General features: G+C 40.1%; 1 protein-coding gene across 3 annotated transcripts in view; it reads right to left on the bottom strand.

Moving 5' to 3' along the window:
- The window catches only part of tln2b (talin 2b), a 410,959-nt gene that overhangs the window by 111,406 nt on the left and 282,675 nt on the right, over window positions 1–16,878 (bottom strand). For 2 of the 3 annotated variants that reach the window (XM_062061302.1, XM_062061303.1), the window contains exons 35-39: window positions 16,270–16,476; window positions 16,059–16,199; window positions 12,693–12,874; window positions 197–329; window positions 1–83 (exon numbers count right to left, since the gene is read on the bottom strand). The exon at window positions 1–83 is cut by the window's left edge and continues 19 nt beyond it. In XM_062061302.1, coding sequence (XP_061917286.1) covers window positions 1–83; window positions 197–329; window positions 12,693–12,874; window positions 16,059–16,199; window positions 16,270–16,476 — 746 coding nt within the window. The remainder of the gene's footprint in view (window positions 84–196; window positions 330–12,692; window positions 12,875–16,058; window positions 16,200–16,269; window positions 16,477–16,878) is intronic. The other variant, XM_062061304.1, reaches the window with a different exon arrangement.

Here is a 16,878-nt window from a genome sequence, read left to right as displayed (position 1 = left end):
GCTTCACCCCGGGCGGCCGTGGAGACGGGATCAATCAGGTGGCCAATCTCCTGCACGGATGAAGTCAGCTGTTCCTGCAGGGCCTGGTTGCGTTACAAAAGGCGGAGAATTACGGCGTTAAATCACAACAGAAAGACTACAGATCCCATTAAGCTCTTTTGTCTCAAGACGAGCCACAGCTGAGGGGGGTGCTTACTTCCATAGAGATATCATCTCTGCAGGGCAGCGTCTGTCCAACCGCAGCCAGGGAAGCTTGCTCAATGTCCCGGATACATTTATTGATGCTATCTATTGAGTAATCACACTCCTTCTGTCCTGGCGCCTTGTCCCTGGGGGCCAGAAAGTTGCAAAACTGCAGACGCGCTCGTTCCATTCTGGTGTAAACACTAAGTAAAGGCATTACTCACAATAATGCCTTTTAAGAGAATAGAATAGAATGGACTTTGTTGTCATTATATTTGCATATAACGAGATTAAGGACTCCGATTTAAGGTGCGGTAGTGGAAACAAATATGGAATAAAAATAAATCACATAAGTAATATGGGTAAAAAATAAGAATTGAAATAAACAGACTACTATCCAATAAAAACAATAAGCAATTCTGTACAATATACAAAAAACTACAGTATACAGAACAAGAGTACCGGAGTAATAAAGTAATGACAATCAACGTCGGACGTATTGTGCGCATTATGTACGGAATAATTCTGGTTGTGCTTACCGACCTCAAAGCAATTTTATTTGGTACATGGTGTAATAAGTGTGACCAGTAGATGGCAGTCACACATAAGAGATACGTGTGGACTGCAATATGACGCCAGTAAACAAATAATGCATTCTAACTGGTAAATAAACGTACCGTATTTTTTGGACTATAAGGCGCACTTAAAATCCTTTAATTTTCTCAAAAATCCAGTAGGGTTTTGGGGTAGGATATTGTATAAGGGTGAATCATTTATTATAAAGTTGAATTCAAGATGGTGACAGCTCTTGGAAGAGGAGATTAAAGACAAGTAAAAGAAGCGTTCATTCAGAAGATGTCTACTGCGAACTGATTATTAATAATAATAATAACAATTATGAATTACATTTGTTAACATCTCAGAGTTCTACAAAGTATTAAAAAAAAATACAAAGTTAGAATATATAATAGAACATTGAAATAGAAATGATAAGTGTGACCAGTAGATGGCAGTCACACATAAGAGATACGTGTAGACTGCACTATGACGCCAGTAAAGAAATAATGCAATCTAACTGGTAAATAAACGTACCGTATTTTTCGGACTATAAGGCGCACTTAAAATCCTTTCATTTTCTCAAAAATCCATGGTGCGCTTTATAACCCGGTGCGCATAATGTACGGAATAATTCTGGTTGTGCTTACCGACCTCGAAGCAATTTTATTTGGTACATAGTGTAATGATAAGTGTGACCAGTAGATGGCAGTCACACATAAGAGATACATGTGGACTGCACTATGACGCCAGTAAACAAATAATGCATTCTAACTGGTAAATAAACGTACCGTATTTTTCGGACTATAAGGCGCACTTAAAATCCTTTCCTTTTCTCAAAAATCCACGGTGCGCCTTATAACCCGGTGCGCATAATGTACGGAATAATTTTGGTTGTGCTTACCGACCTCGAAGCGATTTTATTTGGTACATGGTGTAATGATAAGTGTGACCAGTAGATGGCATTCACACATGAGAGATACGTGTGGACTGCACTATGACGCCAGTAAAGAAATAATGCAATCTAACTGGTAAATAAACGTACCGTATTTTTCGGACTATAAGGCGCACTTAAAATCCTTTCATTTTCTCAAAAATCGACGGTGCGCCTTATAACCCGGTGCGCATTATGTACGGAATAATTTTGGTTGTGCTTACCGACCTCGAAGCGATTTTATTTGGTACATGGTGTAATGATAAGTGTGACCAGTAGATGGCAGTCACACATAAGAGATACGTGTGGACTGCACTATGACGCCAGTAAACAAATAATGCATTCTAACTGGTAAATAAACGTACCGTATTTTTCGGACTATAAGGCGCACTTAAAATCCTTTCATTTTCTCAAAAATCCATGTTGCGCCTTGTAACCCGGTGCGCATAATGTACGGAATAATTCTGGTTGTGCTTACCGACCTCGAAGCAATTTTATTTGGTACATAATGTAATGATAAGTGTGACTAGTAGATGGCAGTCACACATAAGAGCTACGTGTGGACTGCACTATGACGCCAGTAAAGAAATAATGCATTCTAACTGGTAAATAAACGTACTGTATTTTTCAGACTATAAGGCGCACTTAAAATCCTTTCATTTTCTCAAAAATCCACGGTGCGCCTTATAACCCGGTGCGCATAATGTACGGAATAATTCTGGTTGTGCTTACCGACCTCGAAGCGATTTTATTTGGTACATGGTGTAATGATAAGTGTGACCAGTAGATGGCAGTCTTGAGAGATATGTGTAGACTGCACTATGACCCAAAACTTTAAACGTTAAATTAAATTAAATGAGTTTTATTTAAAAGGGGACAATGCAATTTCATAAAACACATGACTACACATGGTTAAAAAAGCCAGAATTAGCCTGAAGGCTAGTTTTCATCTGTAAAAAGGCAGTAATATTACAATTTAAAAGAAAAGAAAGAGAGAGAAAAAGAAAAAAAGCACACTACATATACAATATGATGAAAAATAAAATAATTTATCTTAGCATCAAAACAGGCTCATCTTTTAGTGCTGGCAGCTGCAGGCGTTGATAAGCCACATTTCCAATGTTTTTGTGAAGGCCTTGTAAGTTGGGACCAGTTTAACCTCCACAGGTGCGGAGTTCCACACATTTGCACAAAGTTAGAATATATAATAGACAATTAAAATAGAAATAAAAAGGTGAAAAACACTACATAAAACACAAACATAGATAAAAATAGAAATGAAAGCACTGGATAAAACAGATAGGCAAGCAGTGCGTTTAAAAAACAAGAAGGCAGAGATATGAGATAAAAGCTGTGCTAAAAAAAGGTGGCTTTTTAGTCCAATGTTTTTCAACTAGTGTGCCGTGAGATACAGTCCGGTGTGCCGTGGGAGATTATCTCATTTCACCTATTTGGGTAAAAAATATTTGTTGCAAACCAGTAATTATAGTCTGCAAATTATGTGTTGTTGTTGAGTGTCGGTGCTGTCTAGAGCTGGGCAGAGTAACCGTGTAATACTCTTCCATATCAGTAGGTGGCAGCAGGTAGCTAATTGCTTTGTAGATGTCGGAAAAAGCGGGAGGCAGCGTGCAGGTAAAAAAAAGGTATCTAATGCTTAAACCAAAAATAAACAAAAGGTGAGTGCCCCTAAGAAAAGGCATTGAAGCTTAGGGAAGGCTATGCAGAACGAAACTAAAACTGAACTGGCTACAAAGTAAACAAAAACCAGAATGCTGGACGACAGCAAAGACTTACTGTGGAGCAAAGACAATGTACATCCGAACATGACATGACAATCAACAATGTCCCCACAAAGAAGGATAAAAACAACTGAAATATTCTTGATTGCTAAAACAAAGCAGATGTGGGGAATAGCGGTCAAGACAGACATGCAACTGCTACAGGAAAAAGCCACCAAAATAAGTGCGCTAGACAAGAAGTAAAACACTACACACAGTAGACAAGAGCTATATTGATGCATGCTTGGTTATGGTTTAAAGTCATATCCAACAATTGCGACAAAGACTTTTGACTGTCAATATCAGCTGCCGAGTTTCATTTTTTAATGATGTCTGCTGGTGGTGTGCCGCCGCATTTTTTCAATGAAAAAAATGTGCACCGGCTCAAAAAAGGTTGAAAAACACAGTTTTAGTCCCTTCTTAAAACGGTCGACCGACTGCGAAGCTCTAAGATGGTCGGGGAGAGCGTTCCAGGGTCCGGCGGCCCATTGTTTGTAGGTTTGTCCGGGTGGGTTTGAGGAAGTTGGTGTTTTGTGGAGCAGAAGTTGCGGGTAGGAGGTCGAGGGGATTGGGTCCGGGATGCAATAGGGAGCCAGTGGAGTGATTTGAGGATAGGTGTGCAGTGTTTCCCAAAAACTGCCAATATACTCGTGGCGGTGGGGGCGTGGCTATGGGCATGGTCACCATGACATCATCAAAGAATTTGTATAATTTACTACAATGATATGATTTTCTCTAAAAAGGCTCAAAAAATGTATACTTACTAATTAATAATAACAGTTTTGTTTTAAATGTCCATCCATCCATCCATTTTACAATATAATTACAACACTTTATATACATATTTGAACAATAAGTTATTCACTGAAATATATTTATTAATTGTGGTTCTTACAAAAAATATATCTTATAAAATATAAAAGCTAAAATATCTCATAAAGCTCTGCCCCTTTAATTAGTGCATACTAAATCATTTAACTTTAGCCTACTACTACAACCATATTATTTACCAGCAACATAAAGTGAAACAGAGGCAGAGGTGTCCTGCCACAGTCAGTAAAAAATAAACAGAAAACAGTAGTGGTCAAATACAAATAAGGCAACAAGAGAAGTATCCTACACTTCTCCTTTGTAAAGTAAATCTGAACAGCCGATATGGGCATCTACATCAACTATATGATTTGCCTGAGAAGCTGGACAGGACAAAAAAAAGCATTTTTTTTTTTTTTTTGAATTTGTGGCGGACGTAATTCTTTCGTGGCGGGCCGCCACAAATAAATGAATGTGTGGGAAACACGGGTGTGATATGATCACGCTTGCACACTCTCATCATTAGTTGAGATTAATCCAAAAAAACACAAATTGGCTCATTGGGAACTTTTTAAAATTTTTTTTTAGGCCAGACATAGTGAAGCGTGAAGACCATAAAGTGAGGAGGGCTAAATATCGCTTTTTTGGAGTCCTGTCATCTGCCAGGTTGCCAAGCAACAGTGGAGGCCAGGCTTCTGCTAAATGAAGCCAACTGGCTACTGGCTTCACCTTCATATTCAGTCCATCTGATTTACGCTTTAAAACTCATTTTGCTATAATACAGGATTTTTCTGGACCATAGGGCACACCGGATTAAAAAGCGCACTGCCGATGAGCGGGTGTAGTCATGTCTATTTTCATACAATTACGGATTATACGGCGCTTTAAAGGCCTACTGAAAGCCACTACTAGCGACCACGCAGTCTGATAGTTTATATATCAATGATGAAATCTTAACATTGCAACACATGCCAATACGGCCGGGTTAACTTATAAAGTGACATTTTAAATTTCCCGCTAAACTTCCGGTTGAAAACGTCTATGTATGATGACGTATGCGCGTGACGTCAATCGTTGAAACGGGAAGTATGCGGACACATTGTATCCAATACAAAAAAGCTCTGTTTTCATCTCCAAATTCCACAGTATTCTGGACATCTGTGTTGGTGAATCTTTTGCAATTTGTTTAATGAACAATGAAGACTGCAAAGAAGAAAGTTGTAGGTGGGATCGGTGTATTAGCGGCGGACTACAGCAACACAACCAGGAGGACAGAGATGGATAGCAGACGCGCTAGCCGGCGAACTCACCTTAACTTCCTCCGTCTCGCCGACCGCATCTGTGATCGGGTGAAGTCCTTCGTCGCGCCGTCGATCGCTGGAACGCAGGTAAGCACGGGTGTTGATGAGCAGATGAGGGCTGACTGGCATAGGTGGCTAGCTAATGTATTTAGCATAGCTCTGTGAGGTCCGGTTGCTAAGTTAGCTTCAATGGCGTCGTTAGCAACAGCATTGTTAACCTTCGCCAGGCTGGAAAGCATTAACCGTGTAGTTACATGTCCATGGTTTAATAGTATTGTTGATCTTCAGTCTATCCTTCCAGTCAGGGATTTATTTATTTTGTTTCTATCTGTATTTGAGCCCGATGCTATCACGTTAGCTCAGTAGCTAAAGAGCTTCGCCGATGTATTGTCGTGGAGATAAAAGTCACTGTGAATGTCCATTTCGCGTTCTCGACTCTCATTTTCAAGAGGATATAGTATCCGAGGTGGTTTGAAATACAAATCTGTGATCCACAATAGAAAAAGGAGAGAGTGTGGAATCCAATGAGCCAGCTTGTACCTAAGTTACGGTCAGAGCGAAAAAAGATATGTCTTGCACTGCATTCTAGTCCTTCACTCTAACGTTCCTCATCCACGAATCTTTCATCCTCACTCAAATTAATGGGGTAATCGTCGCTTTCTCGGTCCGAATCGCTCTAGCTGCGTTGTAAACAATAGGAAAATGTGAGGAGCCTTTCAACTGTTGACGTCACGCTACTTCCGGTACAGGCAAGGCTTTTTTTTAATCAGCGACCAAAAGTTGCGAACTTTATCGTCGATGTTCTCTACTAAATCCTTTCAGCAAAAATATGGCAATATCGCGAGATGATCAAGTATGACACATAGAATGGATCTGCTATCCCCGTTTAAATTAAAAAAAATCATTTCAGTAGGCCTTTAAAGGGGTCATATCATGATTCCATCAAGCGATGCGGCTTCATAGTTTACAGAAGTCGTACTAAAAACATTTTGACAGATTTTTGAGCGCCGTGTGTGATGGTCTATATTATCAATGAAACATATAAAGTTTTGGTGTTGTTTACTGGCGTCATATTGCAGTCCACACGTATCTCTTATGTGTGACTGCCATCTACTGGTCACACTTATCATTACACCATGTACCAAATAAATGTGTTTCGAGGTCGGTAAGCACAACCAGGATTATGCCCTACACCAGGGGTCACCAACCTTTTTGAAACCAAGAGCTACTTCTTGGGTAGTGATTAATGCGAAGGGCTACCAGTTTGATACACACTTAAATAAATTGCCAGAAATAGCCAATTTGCTCAATTTACCTTTAATTCTATGTTATTATTAATAATTCATGATATTTATCTTTGTGGAAACACTGATCATCTTAATGATTTCTCACAATAAATATATATAGAAACAGATAAATATCAATATGCAACACTTTAATTTGATATTTTCTCTAAGTGCACATTTTTCAAATTGAACATTTTCAAATGATCACTTCTAAGACAGTCTTGTGAAATCACAATATCCCATTTTAACTAGCTAGCCACTAACATTTTTGAACACATCATGAATTACTTTGCACCATGTTTGTACAAATAATAACTCATGTAAAATACAAAAGTCAACTGTCAAATTTGTAAATAAATCATGTCACACTTTGAACTGGACACCAAATCTGTTATCTGTTTCTTTGTCAGTTAGTGAAGACCAAGTCTTTAAAATATTTTCTTGGATTTTCACATTCTATTTGAGTTTTGTCTCTCTTAGAATTACAAATGTCGAGCAAAACGAGACCAGCTTGCTAGTAAATAAATACAATTTAAAAAATAGAGGCAGCTCAATGGTAAGTGGTAATCAAGGACAAGGCAGGTAAGGTGGGAAGCATGGAGAATTACAGGCCTATTGCACTTGCGAGCATAATTTCTAAAGTTATAGAGAGAATTTTATTAGACCGCTTAAGCGTTTTTCTTACCACTGCTGACAATCAGTTTGGTTTTAAAACTAAGCATGGTACTGACCTTTGTATCTATGCATTGAAAGAAGTGATTGATATGTATAAAGGTAAGAACTCCTCAGTTTTAGTTGGCTATATTGACGCATCGAAAGCCTTTGATAGAGTCAACCATCAGAAACTGTTTTTAAAACTGAAAGAGAGGGGCGTGCCTGATAGTATCATCAGAATTCTGTCATATTGGTATGCTAATCAGAGCATGCAGATCAGATGGGGCGGTAAATGCTCAGCAACGTTTAAGGTTGGGAATGGGGTACGCCAGGGGGGAATTCTCTCCCCTGCCCTCTTCAATCTGTATATGAATGACCTATCTGTACAGCTCAATACATGTAGAACCGGATGTGTACTTGGTAATACTGTGGTCAATCATTTGATGTATGCGGATGATTTAGCTGTCCTGTCTCCTAGCAGTGCTGGCTTCCAACAGCTGCTGAATATATGTACAGATTATGGTTTAAAATATGATGTGAAATATAATGCCAAAAAGAGTGTCATCATGATATGTAGAACAAGAGAGGACAAGGACCTCTCCTTTCCTTCATTCTATCTGTCAGGACAGGTGCTGAGTGTGTGTGATAAAACTAAGTATCTGGGGCACATCATTACTGATCTATTGGGTGATGATGAGGACCTATACAGACAGCGGCGTATGCTGTATGCCCAAGCCAACATGCTGAGAAAGAAATGTTATTATTGTACATATGATGTAAAGATAAACTTATTCAGAGCCTATTGCACTCCCCTGTATACTGCCCCCCTGTGGGTAAAATATAAGCAGGAAAGCATACAGAAACTGCAGGTTGCTTATAATGACTGTATGAGGCTTCTCCTGGGAATTCCAAGAAGATCCAGTGCAAGCCAGGGGCCGTACTTATCAAGCTTCTTAGAATTACTCCTAAGAAGTCTGCTAAGAGTTGACTTAAGAGTAAATAAATTCTTCGCTGAAAGCTGCACTTAAAAGTTAGTTATCAAGCGTCTTACTCACACTTTCAGCGAAGTGTAGGACTGAATCTTAAGTGTCACACTCAGAGCTGAATTACGACATTACTATGTGCCGTAAACGGAATTTTAGGTGACGTCATTTCTGTGTCCATAGAAATGACCAATCACGGAAGGGAATCCGTTGTCTAAGAATAAAGAAATATCTTGGAAATATTTAAGTGGACAATGGGAGTGTATATTTTGACAATAAACTACAAAATAATACAAAACAAACTAGTCCCCGCCGGCACTCACGCTACCGCTCCCTCTCTTCTATCGCCCACACACTCACTGACGTCACTCACCTCACGGCCACACACATACGCTACTGTCATAACATTTTTCTTTCCAATTCATTAATTAGGCAACTAATTTGAAACTGGTGTGGGTGGCTCTATATATACTAGCCCACTGCAGACACATGCAGAAATCAACAAGGAATCGAAAAGTATTAAATCTGTGACAAAAATAATATCCGCTCTGTCTAAACGATACCGTTTGATCAGCTGCTCGTCATCAAAAAAAACAACAACATTGTTCCGTTCCCTGAACGTTCGCGCACGTCTCTCTCGCCTCAGTGCCATCCCCTGCTGGCAACTCCTAACCACTTAAGACACCTCTGAAGGTCTCTTAAATATCGTGGAGAGTAGGAGTGATTCTTAGACTTAAGAACGTTGATAAAAAGCTTTTATTCTTAAGTTTGAGAGTAGGACTAAATTTCGCAAATTCTCAGGACTTAAGTGTAAAATGGCACTCTAAGAAGCTTGATAAGTACGGCCCCAGATGTTTGTTAGTGTTGGGGTGCCCACTTTTTCAGCGTTGCTACGCAACATTATGTATAAGTTTATGTGTAGGGTATCTGAGTCTGAAAATGACATAATCTCTGTGTTAACGAACTCTGGCCGCAGTTCTGTTAAGTAGTCATCTGGACTGTGGAATTATTGGCACACATGTTTGTGTGTCAGAAACTGACATTTGGGTTTTATGTTTTTATTATTTTTATGTTTTATTGTTTTGTTTTTAATGTATGTTTTATTGTTTTGTTTTTTAATGTATTGTATTCTGTTTTTATATGTTTAAATGGATCTTAAGGTCTGCAATAAAGATTGATGAGATAAGTGCTGCTATTTGAGCTATTTTTAGAAAAGGTCAGCGGGCTACTCATCTGGGGCCGTACTTATCAAGCTTCTTAGAGTGCCATTTTACACTTAAGTCCTGAGAATTTGCGAAATTTAGTCTTACTCTCAAACTTAAGAATAAAAGCTTTTTATCAACGTTCTTAAGTCTAAGAATCACTCCTACTCTCCACGATATTTAAGAGACCTTCAGAGGTGTCTTAAGTGGTTAGGAGTTGCCAGCAGGGGATGGCACTGAGGCGAGAGAGACGTGCGCGAACGTTCAGGGAACGGAACAATGTTTTTTTTTTTTGATGACGAGCAGCTGATCAAACGGTATCGTTTAGACAGAGCGGATATTATTTTTGTCACAGATTTAATACTTTTCGATTTCTTGTTGATTTCTGCATGTGTCTGCAGTGGGCTAGTATATATAGAGCCACCCACACCAGTTTCAAATTAGTTGCCTAATTAATGAATTGGAAAGAAAATGTTATGACAGTAGCGTATGTGTGTGGCCGTGAGGTGAGTGACGTCAGTGAGTGTGTGGGCGATAGAAGAGAGGGAGCGGTAGCGTGAGTGCCGGCGGGGACTAGTTTGTTTTGTATTATTTTGTAGTTTATTGTCAAAATATACACCCCCATTGTCCACTTAAATATTTCCAAGATATTTCTTTATTCTTAGACAACTGATTCCCTTCCGTGATTGGTCATTTCTATGGACACAGAAATGACGTCACCTAAAATTCCGTTTACGGCACATAATAATGTCGTAATTCAGCTCTGAGTGTGACACTTAAGATTCAGTCCTACACTTCGCTGAAAGTGTGAGTAAGACGCTTGATAACTAACTTTTAAGTGCAGCTTTCAGGGAAGAATTTATTTACTCTTAAGTCAACTCTTAGCAGACTTCTTAGGAGTAATTCTAAGAAGCTTGATAAGTACGGCCCCTGGTCCTTACGGGCTACCTGGTGCCCGCGGGCACCGCGTTGGTGACCCCTGCTCTAATGCGTGGCCAAGAGCTATTAATGCCACGCAAGAGATATCAATGCCTTGCATCGTCTATATTAGATATATAACAACGGGTGGGTGGCGGGTGGTTGTGGTTTTGATAAAATGTTAGTTCGGGTGGATGCCGGGTGGATGACGACTTTTGTGATGCGGTTGCGGATTAAATAATTGCCTATTCGCGCATCTCTAATATTCAGGTAACATATGAGCAAGTATTGCATGCAGTCTGCCCTTTGATGAGGTGGCGACTTGTCCAGGGTGTACCCCGCCTACCGCCCGAATGCAGATGAGATAGGCTCCAGCGACTCCCCGCAACCCCAAAAGGGACAAGCGGTAGAAAATGGATGGATGGATGCATGCAGTCTTTAAAGGCCTACTGAAATGATTTTTTTTAATTTAAACGGGGATAGCAGATCTATTCTATGTGTCATACTTGATCATTTCGCGATATTGCCATATTTTTGCTGAAAGGATTTAGTATAGAACAACGACGATAAAGATCGCAACTTTTGGTCTCTGATAAAAAAAGGCTTGCCCCTACCGGAAGTAGCGTGACGTAGTCGGGTGAACATATACGCAAAGTTCCCTATTGTTTACAATGATGGCCGCATGAAGTGAGAGAGATTCGGACCGAGAAAGCGACGATTTCCCCATTAATTTGAGCGAGGATGAAGAAAGATTTGTGGATGAGTAAAGTGCAAGTGAAGGACTAGTGGGGAGTGGAAGCGATTCAGATAGGGAAGATGCTGTGAGAGCCGGGGGTGACCTGATATTCAGCTGGGAATGACTACAACAGTAAATAAACACAAGACATATATATACTCTATTAGCCACAACACAACCCGGCTTATATTTAATATGCCACAAATTAATCCCACATAAAAACACCTAGGTGTTTGTTATGCTAGCTACTAGCTACTAGCTAGTTATAACTCGAGCGGGTAATATGGACGGGATCCCGTCTATATAACCCGCCAATACAATTCAAACACCTGCACAACACACACACTCACTCAGCCCAAAGAACCGTTCACCTAACCCAAGGTTCATAAAGCTTATATATTTAACCAAAGTTAAATGTTTGGAAGCGCGCGGGTGGGACCTGATATTCAGCTGGGAATGACTACAACAGTAAATAAACACAAGACATATATATACTCTATTAGCCACAACACAACCAGGCTTGTATTTAATATGCCACAAATTAATCCCGCATAACAAACACCAAGGTGTTTGTTATGCTAGCTCCTAGCTCCTAGCTACTAGCTCTAGCTAGTTATAGCAAGCGACCAAATGTTTGGAAGCGTACTCACGGTATCGCATCTGCGTCTGTTAACGAAGTCAAAGTCCTCCTGGTAAGAGTCTCTGTTGTCCGAGTTCTTCGATCTTGACTGCATCTTTCGGGAACAATGAAACACCGACTGTGTTGTGTTGCTGACTTCCCTCGCAAAATACTCCGCTTCGCACCGACTTTCTTCTTTGCTTGCTCAGCTTCTTTCTCCATAATGCAATGAACAAATTGCAACAGATTCACCAACACAGATGTCCAGAATACTGTGGAATAATGATGAAAACAGCTATTTCGTATTGGCTTCAATGGAGAAGCCATACCTGTGTTCTACTGGCTACGTCACGCGCATACGTCATCCTCCGAAGGCTTTTTCAACCGGAAGTGTGGCGGGAAATTTAAAATTGCACTTTATAAGTTAACCCGGCCGTATTGGCATGTGTTGCAATGTTAAGATTTCATCATTGATATATAAACTATCGGACTGCGTGGTCGCTAGTAGTGGCTTTCAGTAGGCCTTTAAATGCTTTGGTGTTGAATAATACCAGTGGGGTAAACAAATCTGTTCTGATCAAAGTGAGATTTGTCAGGTTTTCCAAATTTGTAATTGGAACTTTAATTGGTTGTTCTTTCTCATTTGTATTTCTGTTTAGTCGGTTGCTGCTAGGTTTGTTGAATTCAGCACTCTTTTTCTGTTCTCTTAGAAGACAATGTAGTCACAACCAACCTGATAGAAGTGATGAGGCTCTTGATGGAGTCGGATACTGTTCTGGAGTGACCAGCGAGTATAGACCAAGTGGGCGGGTCTTTGGGGTTGAGGACCAGCGACCTGGCCGTTTCTAGGAGGTAAGTGGAGCTATCAAGCATAGAGCGCGCTGAACGGACTATCGGCTCCTGGGATACTGCACCCTGTGGAGAAGGTGAAAGACGAGTGCAACAGTGAAGCTCCGTTGGTATGACAGAGTTGTTCATATTACTTAGACTACTGCGGAAAAGATCAAAGGAGCAATCGAACTGAGGCATGAGATTAGAAAGACAGCTTTACAGAGACACAAGAAGAAACACCTCCAGGCTTTATGATCCCAGCCAAAGCCTCCCTCGACAATTAGATTAACAAGATGAAGATTAGGGCAGCAGTGAGGGCGCGAGTGCCGTTAAACACTGCCCTCCGACAGATTACAGCCATAAAGCTTTTAGAGGACTCTGTGAGGACTTTCACGCTCAGTTTGAAAACATAAAAATGTGTCTTTGTGATTCGTTTGGAGACGTTACAACCGGGGAGATCTATTCCAATTCCCCGAACATTCATCGCACACACCTTTCTGTATTGTTGGATTTTGAGGGTTTTATTTTAAGGGAACAGCTCTGACATTCTCGGCAGGTCGGATGACATTTTGTAATAGAATGCTGCTGAGAATAGAAGCGCTCATCAAACACGGAGATACATTGTAGGTCAAAGAGACGTGTGCAGAAACAAGAACTACGTTTAACGTAGTACATGTCAACCTACTTCCGTAGCGTAAATGACCGCCATAACCACAACACCAGGGGGAGCTCCACAAACCACGTCAAACCCAGATTCCGATCTAACAAAGGTCTGAACTCATTCTCCTTCTATGCCACATCAATGTGGAATGCACTCCCAACAGGTGGAAAAGAAAGTGCATCTCTATCCTCCTTCAAAACCGCACTACAAGAACACCTCCAGGCAGCTACAACCCTTGACTAACACCCTCCCCCCACCACTTCCCACCTCCCCGGATTGTAAATAATCAAATGTATATACTTGTTCTTATGCTTTCTGAGCTAACTATGTTCACCGCTCGCTGTACATATCCTACCAAGTCAGACCTACACTGTTACAATGTCCATTTCTCAGATGATGCAATTGTTGATGACTGAAGTGCTGATAGCAACCCAACCTATCCCCCCCGCCCCAACCCACCCCCCGAATTGTAAATAATTCAATGCATATCATACTTGCCAACCTTGAGACCTCCAATATCGGGAGGTGGGGGGTAGGGGGTGTGGTTATTTACAGCTAGAATTCACCAACTCGAGTATTTCATATATATATATATATATATATATATATATATATATATATATATATATATATATATATATATATATATATATATATATATATATGAAATACTTGACTTTCAGTGAATTCTAGCTATATATATTTATTTTATTTACATAAAAGAAATACTTGAATTTCAGTGTTCCGGTGGCTATCCATTAGATGACAGTTTTGTCCTGTTTAACTTCTCCGTTCATGATGAGTATATCATTTCGGCCACCTTGTTCAATGGAGAAGTCTGTTCTACATATTTACAGGCAACATACCCCTTCCCCTTTGAACTGTCCTGGATGAACTGAAATTCTTGTTTCCATTCGTTTTGGGATTTGCAAGCGTATTTCTTCATCTTGCTCGTCGACGGCGTCGCCATGTCTGTAACTTCCTCGTTCTTCTGCTTCGTCTCCTTGTTGTGTGCGCAGTTGTGCACTCTACTCTCTAAAAGCCCTAGATCAGGGGTCACCAACGCGGTGCCCGCGGGCACCAGGTAGCCCGTAAGGACCAGATGAGTAGCCCGCTGGCCTGTTCTAAAAATAGCTCAAATAGCAGCACTTACCAGTGAGCTGCCTCTATTTTTGAAATTGCATTTATTTACTAGAAAGCTGGTCTCGCTTTGCCCAATATTTTTAATTCTAAGAGAGACAAAACTCAAATAGAATTAAAAAATCCATGAAAACATTTTAAAGACTTGGTCTTCACTTGTTTAAATAAATTCATTGTTTTTTTTACTTTGCTTCTTATAACTTTCAGAAAGACAATTTTAGAGAAAAAATACAACCTTAAAAATGATTTTAGGATTTTTAAACACATATACCTTTTTACCTTTTAAATTCCTTCCTCTTCTTTCCTGACAATTTAAAACAATGTTCAAGTAATTTTTTTTTTTTTTTGTGTAAAGAATAATAAATACATTTTAATTTAATTCTTCATTTTAGCCTCTGTTTTTTCGACGAAGAATATTTGTGAAATATTTCTTCAAACTTATTATGATTAAAATTCAAAAAAAATATTCTGGCAAATCTAGAAAATCTGTAGAATCAAATTAAAATCTTATTTCAAAGTCTTTTGAATTTCTTTTAAAATTTTTGTTCTGGAAAATCTAGAAGAAATAATGATTTGTCTTTGTTAGAAATATAGCTTGGTCCAATTTGTTATATATTCTAACAAAGTGCAGATTGGATTTTAACCTATTTAAAACATGTCATCAAAATTCTAAAATGAATCTTAATCAGGAAAAATTACTAATGATGTTCCATAAATTCTTTTTTTAAGTTTTTCTCTTCTTTTTTTCGTTTGAATTTTGAATTTTAAAGAGTCGAAATTGAAGATGAACTGTTTCAAAATTTAATTGTCATTTTTTTCGTGTTTTCTCCTCTTTTAATCCGTTCAATTAAGTTTAAATATCATTAATTATTAATAATAACATAGAGTTAAAGGTCAATTGAGCAAATTGGCTATTTCTGGCAATTTATTTAAGTGTGTATCAAACTGGTAGCCCTTCGCATTAATCAGTACCCAAGAAGTAGCTCTTGGTTTCAAAAAGGTTGGTGACCCCTGCCCTCGATGTTATGACGTCATTGGGCAGGCAAGCTGTTTATATTGTGGGAAAGCGGACGTGAGAACAGGCTGTCCCCACTCAGTCTCAGGTCCGCATTGAGCTGGAGGGGGCGTGGCCTCCAGCTCCGGCTGAATACCGGGAGTTTGTCGGGAGAAAATCTCTGCCGGGAGGTTGTCGGGAGAGGCGCTGAATACCGGGATTCTCCCGCTAAAAACGGGAGGGTTGGCAAGTATGATGTATATACTCTGATGATTAACTTGTGTGATGACAGTATTATGCTGATAGTATAAATTTGTACCATGAATTGATTAACGTGGACCCCGACTTAAACAAGTTGAAAAACTTATTCGGGTGTTACCATTTAGTGGTCCATCGTACGGAATATGTACTGTACTGTGCAATCTACTAATAAAAGTTTCAATCAATCAATCAATCAATCAATGGACGGTTACCTCGTTGCTGATCTGAGCTGGGATGCTGGCAAAATCCGGGTTGTTGGCAAAGGTTGACAAGTTTTCCACAGCCTCCAGGAGGGGGGCGGTAGCAACACGGCACCTGTTTCTGTTCTCTTCCGAAAAATCCCCATCTGAAGCCTAAAAAAGATAGACCAGGTCAACACCGGGTAGCTGCTGCTTGGGTGGGTTTGATTTTTTTTTTAGATACCGTAACAAATTCACACTCAACGTTTTGATCAGTTGGGGAGTTGACCTTGATGGTCTTGACCAAGTTGGCGGTGGTGTTGGCCACCTCTTTGGCCGACTGGACAAACTGTCTACGAGCCACGGGGTTGGAGGTCTTGGAGGAGGCGAGGCGGCAGGCGTTGCACAACGCTGACGTGTGCTTGGCCACAATGGTGGCCGCAGACAAGACCTGACACGGCAAAGGGCAAGCAAGGAGAGTTGCTCACAGTTAGGCATTCTGGTGAAGTGTTGGAGGCCATGCTGTGCATTTTCATTACTGTCACACCTGGGTGAAGTCTTGTCTGGCATCAGGTTGCCTGCTTTATTTCGAAAAGCTAACTCTCCTTCTCGTTCCAGATCACTTGCGCTCCCTCGTGTGTCGTTTGTCCTGATTGATTTCACCTGTTCCCCCATGCTTAAATGTCTCCTCCTCTTTCTGTCCTGTGCCAGAGTGTTTGCTATCTTCTTGTGCGTACCTCCAGCGTTTATTTGCCACAGTCTTCCCGCTGTTATTGCCACGTTTTCTTTTGCCTTTTGCCTCCTCGGGAGAGTTTTGTTTGTAACTTTTTCAGGTAAGGTTAGTATTAGTGAT

The sequence above is a fragment of the Entelurus aequoreus genome, linkage group LG10 (assembly GCF_033978785.1).
Source record: "Entelurus aequoreus isolate RoL-2023_Sb linkage group LG10, RoL_Eaeq_v1.1, whole genome shotgun sequence".
In the NCBI taxonomy this organism is placed as follows: Eukaryota; Metazoa; Chordata; class Actinopteri; order Syngnathiformes; family Syngnathidae; genus Entelurus; species Entelurus aequoreus.
This window is presented reverse-complemented; position numbering and strand designations above follow the sequence as displayed.